Here is an 18,798-nt window from a genome sequence, read left to right as displayed (position 1 = left end):
CGTAAACTTATGATTTAGTATTGACAAAATTTAGCTCTTCACATAATTATAACGGCATATTATTTTTTGGCAAAACCTTTACCTTGTTTCAACTGTTAGCTATTTAATAACATACAATTATTCTATACGTTAGAACTAAAAATCAATGGACTAAGACCTGACCCCTGGATTTTAATATTACTTAGATCTGTCAGCTTAGGTGTGTGATTTTACCTGTCCACTGCCTCGCCTTTCTCCTAAAGGGGCCCCTGCCAGCTCTGAAATTCTGTCAATTCCATCTAGAATGTACTAAAGTTGCTCAACCCACTATCTATAGATTCCAAAACAACAATTCAAACAAATTTAGAAAGGAGCACTGTGAAGATCGGACTAGAGAAATGTAGGATGCCACCATGTTTTCAGTCTAATTTTGCCGAAGAATTATTTTCTGCTCCCATGAGGAGCCTAGGTGCCTCAGTCAGTTAAGTGCCTATTGGACTCAGGTCATGATCCCAGGGTCCTGGGATGAAGCCCCACGTCAGGCTTCTTGCTCAGTGGAGAGCCTGCTCCTCCCTTCCACTTGTATTCTCACTTTCTCTCTCAAATAAATAAATAAAATCTTTAAAAAGAATTTTTTCCTGCTCCTTACAAGAGACAGAATCATTTCACCTAGACATAATAAAACTAAACAATAGGAAAGTACGTAAATAAAACTGTTACTTTGTACTGTAACTACTGTATTTATAAACAGGTAACTTCATGGATGGGTAGGTACATGGGCAGATGTATGGATCGATAGGGAATCTGTTTTCAGTAACCTTTGTAAAACCAAATGAGCATCATTTACATATTGGCAACACATCCAAGTTTAATTTAGAGTAGGAGGGAGAAAAAGATTCATAGTGTCCTAATAATGATATACAAGTAAGGGAAAGGTAGAAAACAGACTCAGATGACTTTATCAAAATGAGATTTGTTTGATTTCATCAAACACTTACTACTAACTCCTGCCATCCTAGGGGGGATAGATATAAAATGAAATAAGAAAAAGGGAGAGAGTATATATCAGTAAGGGATCTTGAGGACAGCAGTGCCGCTCAGCTCTCTGGGGTAATCCACAAAAATGGATCGCCTACTTGCAGATGATGGGATAACAGGAACTGATGGAACTGGGTCTCCTGAATACTCCTTTATGTATTAACAAGCCTATTTCTTCAGAATTTAAGCCTTTGGATAATCCACAAAAGCATCATCGGTGAACGCTTAAAGGCAATTTTGTTTGACATGATATATGCAAGCAAAAGTATTCCACTATATAACTCAGATGTTTTTTATCCTGAAGTCATAGAACAGAGCTTCCTTTAAGAAATATTTTCACCTTTTTTTTTCCAGAACTGAAGTCAAACCTAAAGTATTGGCTGGAAACTAAACTCTTCTCTTATGCTAACCATCTTTAAATTGTTACCATAACCACTATCTTTTCTCACTGTTGTTGTTTTGTTGTTGTTGTTTACATTCTTTTCAACAAGAATGAAAGAAGATATATAGTTCTAAGACTCAGATTTCTTTTTTTTTAAAGATTTTATTTATTTATTTGACAGACAGATCATAAGTAGGCAGAGAGGCAGGCAGAGAGAGAGGGAGGAAGCAGGCTCCCTGCTGAGCAGAGAGTCAGATGCGGGGCTGGATCCCAGGACCCTGAGATCATGACCTGAGCCGAAGGTAGAGGCCTAACCCACTGAGCCACCCAGGTGCCCCAAGACTCAGATTTCTATTAAGTGTCTGTGTATTCTATCACTATACTTGAAAAATTCAAAATGTTTTCTAGCACTGTGAATTTTTCTGTAAAAATCTCACTGATGCCCCAGTTCAAGTATAACAAATTTAAGTTTAATGAACTCAAATTTAATAGACTTAACTAATACCAACATATTATTTCAGGTGCTCTCCTATTCCAAAACAAAAGTTTACTTGGGAAATCAAAACAATTTCACTTACCCAGATTCTTTTTGGCATTATCATTATGCACCTAACACTAAAATACTAACAGAATTTTTCATAGTCTTCAAAAAAAAAAAATGTCTAATTTTGCTTTTCAAAGATCACTCCTATTTTAATTTACAAAGTAAACTTAAACACTTTAAATTTTAAATCCTTCTTTCTTTTCTCTTCTTTCATTCTCTCTTTTTCTTTCTTTCTTTCTTCCCACTTAAGATTTATACTAACAACAGCTTTGAAGGAAATAAGAGAAAACCAGCTAGAACAAGAGAATTCAGGTTTAAGTATCATTGCAGACTAAGTTTTCATAGGGGGTCTTTGTGCTTCAAAGAAACACAACTCTGAATAAGCATAATTTTTACTGCCTTGCTGGGTCTTCAGGGAGTGGGGACCATCTCCACAGGTCCAAAAGAAAAAAAGTGGGAAAAGAAACAAACTGAAAATGGAAACAGGAAACAGAAAGCCTAAATGAAGAGACTGCAACCAGGAGCCAAAGCCTTGGATCATCAGCAAGGTGGAGGCACGGAGGCGAGACTGTTAGACGAAAACCGAACAACAGACAAGGAGAATAGTCACCTCAGCATGGTAATTATCCTTGTTTCCACCTTCAGGAACAAAGAGAAATCTCTGGAGGAAAGCATCTTCAGTTTAGTTCCTCAGAATGCCTATAGTTTAGCAACAGCAACAAATGAGGTGACAATAAAAGGTAGCCAAACATAAAAATGAAACAAGTCACCCTGAGAGAGAACCACCAGAGTAGCAAATATCAGATTTAGATCTCTAAGGACTCCAGATACTGAAATTCTTGGATAAGAACATATAATAATGAAATTCAAATTAAATAGCCAGAAATCAAAAATCCGAAAATGAGCAAGCACCAAAAAGTATTCAAAATTACTAGGCAGTTAAAAAAATGCTTTGGAAAAAAAAAAATGTTTTGGAAAAAAAAAATCTATATTAAAATTAAAAACTCAATGAATGGGTTATATAGAAAGTGGGCACACCCTGATTAGAAACATTCACATTAAAATCAAGAAATGTTAATGAGGGCACCTGGATTGCTCAGTGGGTTCAGTTCAGGTCATGATCCCCGGGTCCTGGGATCGAGACCCAGGTCGAGCTGTCTGCTGGGCAGGGAGCCTGCTTCCCTTCCTCTGCCCCTCTGCCTACTTGTGGCCTTGGTCTGTCAAATAAATTAATTAATTTAAAAAAAAAAACTTAAAAAAAAAAATGTTAATGTGCCTCCTTTAGAAAGTAAGAAAAACCTGAGCAAGGAATGGGAAAGAAATTTGTACATGATTTTTTTCTGAAAGACAGCTAAAAGAAAGAATAAACGGAGAAAAACAGGGTGTGATTTCTCAGTATTTTAAAGATGTCAAATATCATATTCAGTGAAATTTCAACCCAAATACTTCCATGAAACATGAATATTGATCCTAAAATGTACTTGGTTTATAAAGGATAAAATGCAGAAGACAGATAAAATTGAAAAAGGAAAACAAGAAGCAGAAAATGCCCTACTATCAAATATAGGGTGCCTGGGTGGCTCAGTCTGTTAAGCCTCTGCCTTCAGCTCAGGTCATGATCCTAGGGTCCTGGGATCAAGTACCGCATTGGGCTTCCTGCTCAACAGAGTCTGCTTCTCCCTCTTCCTCTGCCTCTCCCCCTGCTTGTGCTCACACAGTCTGTCTCTCAAATAAATAAATAAAATCTTTAAATATATATATATATACACATATATATATACACACACACATATATACATATATGTACAATAAAGTTAGGCTGGTTAAATGATATGTTATGTAGGAAAAGACAAATAGACTAATGGAAAGAATAAAACACCCAGAAACAAATTCATACATATATGGTAACTCAAATGATAACAAATGGCATTTCAAACCAGTGAGAGACAAATTATTCAAAAAATAATCTTGGATATCCATTTGTAGAAAAAAAACTTCACACAAAATAAACTGCAAAGGTAAATGCAAACTATATATTATTCAACTACAGAAAAACTATTAGCAGAAATAAAGAATATTTTTATAAAAATGAAGTGTAGAAGACATTCTTTTTTTTTTAAGATTTTATTTATTTATTTGATAGAGAGAAATCACAAGAGAGGCAGGCAGAGAGAGAGGAAGGGAAGCAGGCTCTCCGCTGAGCAGAGAGCCTGATGCGGGACTCGATCCCAGGACCCTGAGATCATGACCTGAGCCGAAGGCAGCGGCTTAACCCACTGAGCCACCCAGGCGCCCTGTAGAAGACATTCTTAAGCAAGATAAAAAACCCAGAGCCACAAAGAAAATCATTTCTTAGACTCAACTTCATAAAAATTAAAAACTTCATAAAAATTTTAAATTTGTTTAAAACAAGCAAACAAAACGACTTTTGAATGAGGGGATGCCTGGGTGTCTCAGTGGGTGAAGCGTCTGCCTTTGGCTTAGGTCATGATCTCAGGGTCCAGGGATCAAGCCCCACATCAGGCTACTTACTCAGCAGGGAGCCTGTTTCTCCCTCTGCCTGATGCTCCTTCAGCTTGTGTTCTCTCTCTCTCTCTCTGACAAATAACTACATAAAATCTTTTTTAAAAAACCAACTTGTGAATGAGAAAAAGAACACAAAGTTAAAAGATATATGCTTGAAATAAGTAAAATATTTGCATCACCTATAATAAAGGATAATCAAAATATTTTTCAAATTACTACAAATCAATAAGAAAAAGACAGAATTCATAAGAGAGGGCATGATCAGATAATGCACCAAAAATAAATAAATAAATAAATGATTATAAATGGATTTGAAAAAGAAACTTATCCTAATTTTTTATCCATCAGCTTCATGTATACACAAAAAAAAGGGGAACACATTAATAGTATCCATTACTGACAAGACTGTGGGAGAAACAGGCACCTTTACACACCTTTGGTGAGTATACCAATGGGTACAATGTTTCTAGCTCTAAATCAGCAGTACCTTAAAAGGTTCTTTAAGAAGAACATTCCCCAGCAATTGCCCTTCTGGGTATTTACCCCAAAGATATAAATGTAGTAATCCATGGTGGCACCTGCATTCCAATGTTTATAGCAGCAATGTCCACAATAGCCAAACTAGGGAAAGAGCCAAGATGTCCATCAGCAGATGAGTGGATAAAGATGTGGTGTATATATACAATGGAATATTACTTAGCCATCAGAAAGGTTGAAACCTTACCATTTAAATCAACGTGGATGGACCATAGGCCTATGTAAAGTCACACAGAAAGATCTCTAGGAGCTATTATTAAGGGAAAATCAAGTTGCAGCAAAATATGTCTTATGTGATACCATTTACCCAAAAACTAGTAATAAATACTACCTTGTATTTGTACATATACATAGGATGGTATATATAATAATATATTGTATTGTGTTATAATTTATTATATATAAATAATATAATAATATATTATATGTATATAATATATTATATGTATATAATATATAATACAGTTGACCCTTGAACAACATGGGCTTGAACTGCGCTGGTCCACTCATATGTGAAGTTTTTTTATAAATACAGTACTATCTATGTGTTTTCCCTTCCTTATGATTTTCTTAGCATTGTCTTTTGTCCATCTTGCTTTTTTTTAGATTCACACATAAAACATACAAAACATACAAAATATAAAATAGTTGTTAATCAACTACTTATTTTATTAGTAAGGCTTCTAATCAACAGCAGGCTATTGGTAGTTAAGTTCTTGAGGAGTGAAATGTTGTACATGACTTTTCAACTGTGTACCGCAACCCCCAGGTTGTTCAAGGGTCAATGGTATATTAAAATATAAATTATGAGAAGATATGCACAAGTGTTAATAATGGCTATTTCTTGGGAGAGGAACTAATTTGAAGGGGAAGTGAACAAAAGGAATATTCACTTTTATGCACTATATGCTTCCTCATTTGCAATTTTTATGTAAGGGCATTCATCATTTACTTAGATATTTTAAACAAAATGAAAATGGCTTTATTTCCAGATGAACAGAGGGAAGCTGAGGAGGAAGAGTATGTAGAAGGAAAGGGAAGACAAACAGGTAAGATGTAGTCATCACACAAAAGGCTCACTTTGTATCTTCCTTACCAACTTTCAGGCCAAAATGTAGAAACTGGGCTCTGGGAAAAATCAGAACCTCCAAAGAAGGACTGTTACAAAGCAATCTGATTCTGGCAGCCAAATCAGGGTGAACAGCCCAGAAAAGAAGAGTTAGGAACAATAGAAGAGCCTAATCAAGCCCACCGGTTACAATGTCAGCCCCCAGAGAGATCTCCCCTAGGCTTTGAAAAACCTTCTGGTCCAGGGGTGCCTGGGTGGCTCAGTAGGTTAAGCTCTGCCTTCAGCTCAGCTCATGATCTCAGGGGCCTGTGATGGAGCCCTGCATCAGGCTCTCTGCTCATCAAGAAGCCTGCTTCCCCCTCTGTCCCTCTGCCTGCCTCTCTGCCTACTTGTGATCTCTGTCAAATAAATAAAACCTTAAAAAGGAAAGAAAGAAAGAAAGAGAGAGAGAAAGAAAAAGAAAATCCTTCCACTCCCCATGGTAATTTCTCCTCCAAACCCCCAAGTTAACTGTCTCCCAGCAGGGCCTTGTCATCAGTGAAAGTCTAAGAGTCCAAGCAAAGTATAATTGGACTGCCATTTAGTATGATGCCAACTTCTATAGGGAAAAATTTATTTAATCATCATTGCAAAATAGTAACAGACCAGTCTTCCAAAAAACAACTTGAGTCTCAGATCATTTTTGGAAAAATTATTTAGCTCTAGATTGCTTTGGTCTGAAATTCTCTAATACAGCAACTTATTGACCGAAGTATGATTCATTCAAAGGCTCTTTGAAAAAAAGATGTGCTCTTTCATTTTCTCTGTTCCTTAACTTAACCCTAATTCCATAAAACATCTGAAAGAATTGTACAGCAATAAAGCAAAGGCTTAACCTGATTGCAGAAAGCCCTGTTGTTTGTTGTAAAGACATAAAGATGATGATTACTGTGCCTTTATCAAAGTGAAATGGATTTAGACTAATGTAAAAGACAGCATGACAATCTTTATTATAATGCAATCATTTACATGTCAAAGGAAAAACAGAATGATAAAACAGCTTTGGAAGAGCCTAGGTAGTCCTAACATTGAGGATACCTATACAAAATCCATTCTGACTCTAATAACTTTTTTTTTTCACTTGCTTTTAAAGTGATTTAAAAAAAAAAAAAAAACTTGTGTGCACTAAAACTGCAGTGATTAACTGATGTCAGCCTGCTGTGACCAACTCAAATGATCTCAAGGAGAAATACAAAACAAGAATCAGAAAACCGGTAAGCAGAAGCATGCAGGCAATATTTTTGGAAAATCAGATATGATAGAAACATAAGGTATTAAGATGACCTAAGGTGACTTTCACAAGTGAATGTGGGGATCAGCAAACCTTAATTTTTACACCAAACAAATTATATCTTCTGACGCAATTATACCTTGGAGAACTACTTTTGAGTACATGTGTCCCTTCCCCTTTTCACATATAACCCCCTGTAAACTGACAAACTTTGGAGCAGTTCTTTAGAACAAGCTGATATAATGTCTCCCAAGCTATACTCTTCAGTAAAATGAATAAAACATTTACTAACCTACTTTAAGAATTTTTTTTCAATGAACACTTTCATGGAATTCTATAACGATAAAATACCTGGTTTTTTTCATATTTATATCTGATAAAGTTTCATTCATTTAAGATTTATTGAGAATATGTTTGGCACAATCCAGAAGATAGTCCTTAACCTCATGAATCCCATCAATTAGTTGAATTACACTATTTTATATGTTATATTCAACATGTGTTTAGTGTACGTTAATATGAGCTACGTCCCAGAAAACACACATAAAAAAAAAATGAATTCAACCCATCATTTTTGCTTTTAAGGACTCAAAATCTAGTGAGAGATACGTATATAACCTTTGAGTATACAAAACCCATTATGTTAAACTTGGTACTGGCAGTTATAACAAAGTGCTCAAAGATCTCAAAAAATAAAACAACTAAATGTGACTAAGACATTAAAAAAGTTTTCGGTCTGAATGTTTTGGTACTTTAGATTCATAGTAATATGTCTTCCCTTCAAACTGTCAACAAATAAGGATTGAGCAAACAGGACAAGATGCCAGGTACTGCGATGAATACCGAGTATTCAAACTGAAAAGATATCACCGCTGGTTAAGGAAGCAAACCAACAACTTTGATACAACAGGATACATGCTCTAATGAGAGACACACAAGGACAGTTGCAGTGCAGAGAAGGAAACAGCTAGGCCTGTGTGAAAGACTCCAAAAAGTCTGAAACTTTGAGGATAAACAGGCATTTGCCAATTGATCATCAAGGACAGGGAACCAAAGGCAGAAGGGAGAGCTTGCTGCTGAGCTGTGAGGCAGCATGGCGGGGAGAGCCAAAGGTACAATACGGCTGGAGCATTAAATGAATAAAAGAGAAAAGCAGGAAATAAAGTAGGGCTAACAGACTGAGGGAGGGCTTTGTACAAAAGTTTAAGAATTCTGGAGTTGATATTTAGACCGAGAATTAGATGAAATGCTAAAACAGTTGGTTTTGGTTTTTTGGTTTTCGTTTTTTGGTTTTTTTTAACAAACCACTTCATAAGCAGGATAAGGGGTAGATTAGAGTCAGACCAGTCTGAAAGTAGGGAGACAGGTTAGAAAAACTTGGCAAAATTTTGGGCAAAAGAAGATGAAGTTTTGAATTAGAATAGTGGCAGCTGAGAGGCGAGGCCGATAAACATATTTTGATGATAGAATCAACTAGAATTGAGAGAAGATTTACACAACAGTTGATACAGTAAAATAAGCAAGTTTGGCAGGATTTGTGGGTGGGGGGAGCTAAGGAGTCGAAGATGAGTTCCTATTTAATTTTTATATGTACACATATTGCTTTAGAATAAAATATAAAGTCAGATTCACTGTAAGTCTCAGAGGCTGTCCTTCTTCTCTTACAACCAAACATCTTGAAATCTAGCATATGTTACCTGGATCTATAAAATCAGGCATTATGGAAAATGAAAGGTTTACAGAGAAACAAGTGACAAGATTATAAGAGATTAAGACTACCTGGTTCTGGTACCATGTTTTTTCCCCACCATATTTAAGATATCCCATAAATATCTTCAAAGAGAAATGGGCTGATATACATAACTGAAATGTTCTTAATATACTTGACAGTCTTCAAATTAACTTTTATTTCTAAACTACTGAGTTTCCTCGATATCTAAGCAACCACAGCTAATTAGCTGTGCCTCCTCCATATCTTATCATTACCAAGCAACACTTCATTTCCATTTGTTTTTTCTATTGAATTGGTGAGAACTTTGAAAACTCTCAATATGTAACCTTTTAAGAATGCAGTTATAAGGATTAAATCCATAAGTATATGGTTCAAAGTTTTTTAATGAAATGCTTTGTTCAGTTGCCCAGGACTATGCTTAAGTTATCATAAATATATTTTCCAAATATAGATTTCTGAAGCCACAGTATTTAGCCAGTGTATTTTAAAAATCCACACCATCCCTCAGAGGAATTCAGGACCACAGATAGATTTAGGTAGGAACTGAGGAGGAAGAACTAAATAAATTAAATGTACAATGTTACTTACTTTATCTCTAGAGAAGCTAAAAAGTTGTTTTCTTGCAGCAAAGAATTGGACAGCTATCACACTGGCTGAGTGACCCCAAAGGATACCAATTGGCTTAGAGACAACATAGGGGTTCCAAAGGCAAACTTTTTTGTTGATGCCAGCAGTTGCTAATCAGAATTAGAAGGACAAAAAGTGGTGTCAGTAATACGAACAACCCATACAATTTCTTTTTTGAAATGAATGTATGTCACATATCTGGGGGTTAAGATAATCAATGAGTCAATGAAATGGTTGAGACTGGGGTCATTTCAAACTCAGTTGGCTAACTCAGCCTTCTCTAATAGGTCTCTAATTCTCTTTGAAAGGTGGATAGGGGCATATTCGTGAGTTCATATTCAAGGTATCTTCTACCATGATTGTCAGGCATGATCATTAGAGATTTTAGGGACTCAGCCTCCTAGCTGATATCACTACTCTCTCTATGAGTAATTACTGAATGAGGCTTAAATTAATATGACCCATTCCAAAGGCCGTGTATGTTCATTCTGTCATTCTGTCACTACCCTATTAATTTTTAATACCTCATTTTTACAATGTTTGAACTAATACACAGATAGATGGATATTATATAACAAATTAACAGCTTTCAACATGTCACATAATTTAGATAGTTAACACTTGAAGACTTTACAGCTTATTTCTTCAGCTAACATGTAGTCTTTTATATCCAAAAAAAGGAACTCTCATTTTAAGCTAAAATTCAGGTAATCTGAAAATGCTCAAAAAGCACTGGAGGTTGTATCCTGAAAGGGGAGAAACGTCCTCCAGCGCCTTTCTGGCGCATGCGCGTTCCCGGTGGCGGCAGCAGCGCTGGCAGCAGGGGCCGCGGCACATGGAGCATTTGGTGGTGTCAGAAAGATGGCAGGAGAGCAGACAGGGCAGCAAAACTGTCTTCTTCCTCTGTACCATCTTACCCCCGCCCCCACCAGATTCTTTTTTTTTTTTTTTTCCTTTTAAGATTTATTTATTTGACAGAGAGCGAATACAAGTAGGCAGAGAGGCCAGCAGAGAGAGAGAGGGAAGCAGGCTCCGCACTGAGCAGAGAGCCCGATGTGGGGCTCGATCCCAGGACCCTGAGATCATGACCTGAGCCAAAGACAGAGGCTTGACCCACTGAGCCACCCAGGTGCCCCACCCCCACAGATTCTAATAAAAACACTAATAAAAGCATTGGGGCACTTTCTCATATTTTCACCCCCATGAAGTTGCTATGTGCTGTTTGTCCTAATGCATCATTACAGGCATTCTCCGGCAATAAAATGTGAGCTGTTTGAGTCGGTCTCTCTGGCAATAAAGCACCAAGGTGGAGTGGCTCCCTGCATACCAATATGCATCCCAGACTATTTATGAGGCCCTCATAGTTATCATGATTTATTTTACATACCAATTAAATTGAGCTGAGAGTGGTAATCAAAAGCATGAATGCCCTCGGCAACGTTGAAGGATGTCATTTTAAGATGCTTTTTTGATTTCTCTCTCCAAGCCAGCACCACCGTGTTTGTATTGCTGGTCGTACTGGAAATGAGAGCATCTAAAGATGCATCGTAAGTAACTGATAAAAAAAAGAAAAGAAAAAGAAAGAAAGAAAAGGATCTTCAGTTGGTCTCTCACAAAACATGAGCAAAATAGAACTGTTTTAATACCTGAAGTCAAAAGCGAACCCAGATTTTGATCACACAGCCTGATGTGCGGGGAATACCTCACTAATGAATGCCTCCCCCTCCTCCATTAAAGAATTTAAAATGAGAAGTCACAGCTAAGTCTGCATTCAGACATTTTACCCAATCTCAGGATGCCTTGAAATTTTTTTCAGTGGGAACACATGGCAGGAAACATTAGTCACAATAATCATATGGGATTCTGGAGATTTAAGATGAGTAACTGGCCAAATTCCTGGGTTCTGCCTCCTGGATCTGAAGCAGGCCAACGGGAGCTTATCAGCCATCTGCTGCTCCCTGAGGTCCAGCTCATGCCCAAACCATGGTTTAAGTCATGACTGGTCTAGAATGTTAGAGGGGGATTGCCAGACCTCAATGCCTGGCACAAACATGGCCAGACTCAAGCAAATGGCTGTTCCTACATCCTGGATGACCCAACACCATCTACTGGGGAGCAAAATTCCATTCCCTGACCAAGGAAAGTGATCCTGCTGCCTTTTGTCAGGAGGACCTTTCCATTTCTATCAGACCCACTGTTTCCAAAAGGCAATTAGCTCTTATCCTCTAGAAGAGTATTCTTATCTCCTCCTTCTTTTTTCTCCATCCTTTACTGTCATCTGTCTTTCTTTCAAAAGAGAAAGGGAGAGAGAGAGAGAGAGGAAGGAAGGAACAAACGAACGAACGGATGGACAAACCCAAGAGGTGATCAGGTCCTATAAAGGTGAGCCCTCTGAGCCTCACTAGAGAGCAATTAATTTCCAGGTCGTAAAGGTCTCTGAGCACCTGCTACTCTCCTGTTCCTACTTTACAGGAAGTCCCAACAGTCTGAAATCTGATGACAATTGTTCTCATAGGAAGCAACCTCACTGAAAATACTCCCTTTGTTTACAGAAAATGCTGAGGGTTATTGCAACTTGACTCAATGAAGCAATATTATAAGATCTAAAGTGTATAACAACACTATAATTATATCTTCCAATCCATGGAAATTTCATAATATCATTACAATACAATCAAAATAAAGTATTTCCACCCAGAAAATTACTTTGTCATGTGTTCCCGCATTATATACAACTATCATCTTCAGTTTCGAGGCTATAAAGAAAAACATATAAAGAACTACATTCTGCTCTGGTATTCAAAGTATTGCTTTTAGATTTGAATCTGCAGGCTACCAAGTGACATTTATGGGCCTGTAGTGTTACATCTCGGAGGCTCAACAATTCACACTTTTATTTCTAGACCAAGATATAACTTGTATCTGATGAGAATGTGGAATGCCAGAACTCCTGAGAATGTCTGAGTAAGAAGAGGTGAGGGGAAAGCCATTTCCTTAAAATCAAATTATCTGATAAATAAAGATGTGTTCCTCATTTCTGGAAGACAGCAAAGGTTACGATGAAAAAGTTTTTAAAATATCAAGTGAGGGAATGGGCTGAACTGATAAAATTAAATGATTTGTTTTTAATACTCAGTGAGTTTGAAGATTGGTAGAGGAAAAATATTTTTTAAATTACTTTTAGATAATATTTTGAGGGAAAAAAAAGACAACCTAATCATGTCAGTCCATTAAGATGCTCACTTTCCATGCGTCCGTTCTTTGCCACTTAGTCATAAAAAAAGGCATTAAGGGGACTGCCATCGATCCCTCTCCTCATTTGTGCTGTTGAAATGACCCCGCGTAATGACAATTAGGTAATGTGGGAAAAGTGATTTGAAAATGAAAGTGATACCTGAAAACCAAGTAAGTAATGCTATTAGGTGAAGCTGGAGTAAGCTTGAATGAGGCCACTCTGTATCACCTGCCAACAGGTAGAAGCTGGAGCAGAGTAGAAAATTGGGCCATTTCTAACTAGGAGTTCTTATGATCATTTTCCAAGCCTTTTTGCCTTATGAGTCGTAGGAATTAGGAAAACACCCTACCTTGAACTTTCTTAATGTTCTTTTGCTTGAGGGCGTTTGTTTTCGGTTGCATGTCTTACTTTGAAGTTGGAGTCCCACTCTCTGAGACCACCACAGGGCCCTCTACATTTTGAGCAACTACCATCTCAAGAAGGAAAGATAGAGAGAATAACCCTCTCTATTTCATTTTTAAAAATCAAGATGTATCTAATTCAGTACTGCTGAGCACATTACATAATGCAATTAATTTAATAACTTCTCAAAATACTGATTCGACCCATGTTCATGATACAAACGAATCTTCACCTTCTACCATGCTATTAAATGAGCTGCAGGAAGCGACCTCTTTCTTCAAACCTAGGCCAACAGCCCAAAGCTCTGATTTCAACTGCTTTAAACATAGCAAGAGAACTGGTAGGAAGGACACGAGGTTCTAGCTAACTCAGGGATGTACCATCTTTTTGTCTAGACTCATTTAGATGCAGGGGAGTAGAACAAGGCACACAAGATACTAAATGTAATTTCTGTTCCAAACTTGGTCTCTATAGATTGTGAAGGCTTCCTAAGGAAATGTGCTGGGATCTGTATTCTAAATTCTCTGGTACACCTGCATTAATTAGTGGAGCGATTACTGATTTGGGTATCAGTCTAAACTGTTTTATACCTTCTCCTAGCCATAGTCAAACAAAGGGGACAAAACACCTTTCAGGGGCACCTGGGTGGCTAAGTCCCTAAGCATCTGCCTTTGGCTCAGGTCATGATCCCAGAGTCCTGGGATGGAGCCCCACTTCAGGCTCTCTGCTCAGCAGGAAGCCTGCTTCTCCCTCTCCCATTCCCCCTGCTTGTGTTCCCTCTCTCATTGTCTCTCTCTCTGTCAAATAAATAAATAAAATCTTTTTTAAAAAACCTTTCAATGTAATAAAAAAGAAAATCAATGGTTTTTATTATTGGCAATTTAGTGCTCACTTTTTCAAAAGCTACACTTCTAATCTATAGTGCCCAAGGTTTCCAATGACATTGTCCATATGAGGAGGCAATTATCTAGGACCAAAAAAGGGAAAACTTCTCTGAGATTCAAGACACTTATGCCTTTCCACTATTGCATAAAATCTTGATCCTTACTTTACAAGCACTTAAGAATGTAATTATTTTTCTATTAAAATATGACACAGAACTACTCAGACAAGATGAAAACATTTCTCCTTCAAAGTTTTAAATAAGAAATCTGAACCTTATCTTAAAGCAGTAAGCTAATACTCTTATGTCTGAAACTAAGTTTTTCCTTTGACATTTCAGCTTTATAAATATTTTATCCTTAGCACACTTGCATACTCTTACATACTTGCTCATGTATTTCTTTCTTTCCTCAATTGTATATTTTTTCCTCACACTAAGAATAAAATCAGCCAAAATATTTCTTGAGGAGTTCTAAGAATATCAATTCATGCTGCTGGGGTTAAAAAAAATACACACACACACACACACACACACACACACACACACACATATATCAAATGAAACCAACCATTGGCTGCTTACTCCCGGTAGGATCAGTCTTGTGGACCAGGGAGCATACGTAGTACTAAGCCCACTGTTCTATTTTTGACTCCTGCCCTCCTCTTTCTCCCTGCTTCTTCATTTCAACATTTCTTTCCTTCTCCTCATACTGAAATAACTGAGCTGCAAATGAAAAAAAAAAAAAAAAGTTGTATTTAAGTTTCTAATCTCTATTGCTAAATCTGGAAATGGGCATTCATTCACCGGTTAGGACTGAAGTGGGTCCTCCTTTCAGAGGTACCAGAAGAACTCTAAAAATCTAAAATTTGAAATAAGAGAAAATCTTTTTTTAATTTTTTATTTATTTTCAGCGTAACAGTATTTTTTTTTTTTTGCACCACACCCAGTGCTCCATGCAATACGTGCCCTCCCTAATACCCACCACCTGGTTCCCCCAACCTCCCACCCCCCGCCCCTTCAAGACCCTCAGGTTGTTTAATAAGAGAAAATCTTATAAAAACTATTCACCTTTCTATATTCTGTACTTTCTCCTTTTTAAATTATCTTCTCTATTCATTTTTCTCAATATCCATTCATATAGTATTATTAAACTAAATATTTATAATTTTTTTTACCCCAATCACTTTTTAACCATAAATAACCCCTTATTTAACAAAATTCATATCTACTAATATTTAGCAGAATTTCTTTTGGTATCTCCCTTTCTTTTGCAATATTTTTCAATAGTATTTATCCAAGGTCTTAGTCTATTCAGGCTGCTATAATAAAACAGACTGGGTGGCTTACATAATAGATGTTTGTTTTTCCACAGTTTTGGAGACTGGAAAGTCCAAGATCAAGGTGCTGACAGATTCAGTGCCTGGTGAGGGCCCATTTCCGGGTTCATGGGTGGCCTAATTCTTGCAGTGTCCTCACATAAGGAAGAATCGAGAGACTCTCTGGGGTCTCTTATAAGACATGAATCCTATTCATGGGAGCTAAACTCTCCAGACCTAAACACTTCCCAAAGGCACTCTCTTCTAATCTCATCATACTGGGGTTAGAATTTCAACATACAAATTTGGGAGGGGACACAAACAGTTGGTCCATGACATTCTGCCCCTCCCTCCATCCATGCCCTTCTCAAATGCAAATTACACCCAATAGTCTCAAAAGTCTTATTTAAGGCATTCCAGCATCAACTCTAGAGTCTAAATTTAAAAAGTCTCATCTAAATCAGGTAAAGGGGGGGCACCTAGGTGGCTCAGTGGGTTAAGCCTCTGCCTTCTGCTCAGGGTCCTAAGATCAAGCCCCACATCAGGCTCTATGCTCAGCAGGGAGCCTGCTTCCTCCTCTCTCTCTGCCTCCCTCTCTGCCTGCCTCTCTGCCTACTTGTTATCTCTCTCTCTCTGTCAAATAAATACATAAAATTTAAAAAAAATAATAATAATAAAAATAAAAATAAATCAGGTAAGGGTAAGATTTAGGATACAATTCATCCTGAGGACAATTCCTTTTCAAGCTGTGAACTTAGGAAATCAAACAAGTTGTTTCCTTCCTGAAAAAAATGGTGGAACAGGCATGTGATAGGAACTCCCATTCCAAAAGGGAGAAATAGGAAAGAAGAAAGGGGTAATAGATAACAAGGAAATACAAACTCTAACAGGGAGAACTCCATTAAACCTTAACAGCCAACAATATTCCTCTCTGGCTTGATCTCTGCCTTTCAAATCCACTAGAGTGGCAATGTTACTCCCATGGCTTGGTGGGTGCTATCCATACTGTGACAGTGACCCCACCCATGCTGCAGCTCTTTGAGGTGACCCACTGCTGCCCTGGCTCCTCTGAGTGTGGCCATACCACGACTCTCTGCAGAACTCTCACCCCTTAGGAACTAGGGGTTGAGGCAGTCTGCCCCACAGGAACCAGAAAGGCAGCCTCAGCCTTTGAAACCACTTTCCAACATCTCAGAAGAAAAGAAACAGGAACTTGTAGACATGGAAATAAAATCTAGCTAACCTAAAGCACAGTGATTTAAAACAATTTTTTAAAAGACTGAATAAAAATGTATAAGGTCTCCATAATTTGTAGGGTAATATGAAACATCTAAGATATATATATATATATATATAAAATAGGAGTCCTAGGGCAAAAGGGGGAGGGACAGAAAATGTTGGAAAAAATAACAATAGAAAAATTTCCAAATTTAATGAAAACCACAGCACCATATATCTAAGAATCTCAATGAATTCCAAGCAGAATAAACACACACACATACGTATACCAAGAAAACAGAAGCACATCAAAAGTAAGTTGCTTAAAACCAGTGAGAAAGGGAAAAACTGATAAAACAATATATCATGTGTTAGGTAAGGAGAAGAAAGGACATATTGTATGTTCTAAGAAGATTGTTTCAGTTTTCAGTTTATGTATACATGGGGTTTGCATATGAGGCATCCAAATTTCCTATGGGTTTGAAAGAGTTATGACAGGCAGGACAAAAGTTCTTATGCAGGTACAGAAATTTTTAGGATTGTTTCACAGATTGAGCAGCATCTGAAAGCAAGATCCTTTTTTTTTTTTTTAAGATTTTATTTATTTGACAGAGAGAGACACAGCAAGAGAGGGAACACAAGCAGTAGAAGTGGGAGAGGAAGAATCAGGCTTTCCAATGCGGGGCTCAATCCCAGGACCCTGGGATCATGACCTGAAGGCAGATACGCCCCATGAAAGCAAGGTTCTTAAGAAGCCAGGAGCAAAGCTCAAATTGAGAACCCTTCAAATCATGTAAGCAAAAATCCATCTGAATTAAATAGAAGAAGAAGCAGAATAAGCAGTCTGGTAAAGGCAAGGGAAGTTTCAGGAACAATAGTGGCAAGAAAGACTGTTCTTTGGTGACAGGATCTGGACTATCCCAGAATAAGGGATCCTTTGGAGATAGTCCACTTTGAAAAGGGGAACAGGGAAGAATCTGAGCATTGGGCCCAAGAGGGCATCTGTGATCTGCAAAGAGAAACTGATGCTTCTGTAGGACATGTTAAAATGACTCATCATTCCACATGTTCAGACCTCAAGTCCTTGAAGATTCCTGCTTCAGAAGGTTGCTTATTTCCTTCCTAGATTTATCAATTCTACCTTCTCATAATCAAAAGCCTTCTAACTAACCAATCTGACTTCAGTTTCATTTTTTGTCCCCCGACCTACGCCAAACAGAACTCCCAAACAAATCTTTCTTGAATGCCATGTGCATTGGGTCTTTCTAAGTGTCCTCAAAAACCTTTAGTACTTCACTGTTTCACACAGCAAGCATAAACTGGGCAAGCTGCCAAGATTTCCAACATATGTCCCTATTAGATCTATTCACATTTATTTTCTCAATACTCAGCCTCCAATCTAGTCATGTCCATCTCGCCCCCCCATCATTAGGTCTGCTTGTCTCCCTTTACTCATGTTCACCATGCTCTCTTTTTCCCTCCATCTACCCTTCTTCAAGGAGTACCACCCACCCTTAAAGATTTTCCTCATAAATTTGCTGCTTAAGCATTACTGTAGGAGTTAATATCTTGTTTATATAGGTTAGTAGTTAATTTTCAATACCATTGTACAATGTTCTAACAATTTATTTTATATTAGTCTTTATTCTTGTTCATATCCTCAGTTTCTTGAGGGCTATAATTAATCTTTCTTCTACATCTCCAATGCCTAAGACAGTTTTAAAGCACATAAAAGATAAATAATTATTGATTGATTGACACACTGAGTCTGGAATTTAAACAAACTGACTAAAGTAAATATATTTTTTCAGCTATTTTTCCAAAAATAATTACAATGAGTTTTTATTCACAGAGCTAAGACATGTGTAATCCAAATTAGATAGCAAAGATCCCTGATATTTCATTTACATGTAAAACTTCTTTGTAGCCAATTCCTAATCCCAATGATTTAGAAGCCAGAGTCCAAAGTTGGATTTCTTTGGTCACAAACATGAATTACAGTGCTGATACTAAACCAAGTTCCCCATGTTCTTTTGTCAG

The 18,798-nt window shown here is 37.4% G+C and overlaps 1 protein-coding gene across 1 annotated transcript in view; it reads right to left on the bottom strand.

Annotated features, from left to right (window-relative positions):
- The window catches only part of WDR49 (WD repeat domain 49), a 134,147-nt gene that overhangs the window by 85,472 nt on the left and 29,877 nt on the right, over nt 1-18,798 (bottom strand). Inside the window, exons 6-7 of the mRNA XM_046003144.1 lie at nt 11,092-11,259; nt 9,666-9,814 (exon numbers count right to left, since the gene is read on the bottom strand). Of these exons, the coding sequence (XP_045859100.1) occupies nt 9,666-9,814; nt 11,092-11,259 (317 nt within the window). The remainder of the gene's footprint in view (nt 1-9,665; nt 9,815-11,091; nt 11,260-18,798) is intronic.

This window comes from Meles meles, chromosome 4 (genome assembly GCF_922984935.1).
Source record: "Meles meles chromosome 4, mMelMel3.1 paternal haplotype, whole genome shotgun sequence".
NCBI lineage: Eukaryota > Metazoa > Chordata > Mammalia > Carnivora > Mustelidae > Meles > Meles meles.
This window is presented reverse-complemented; position numbering and strand designations above follow the sequence as displayed.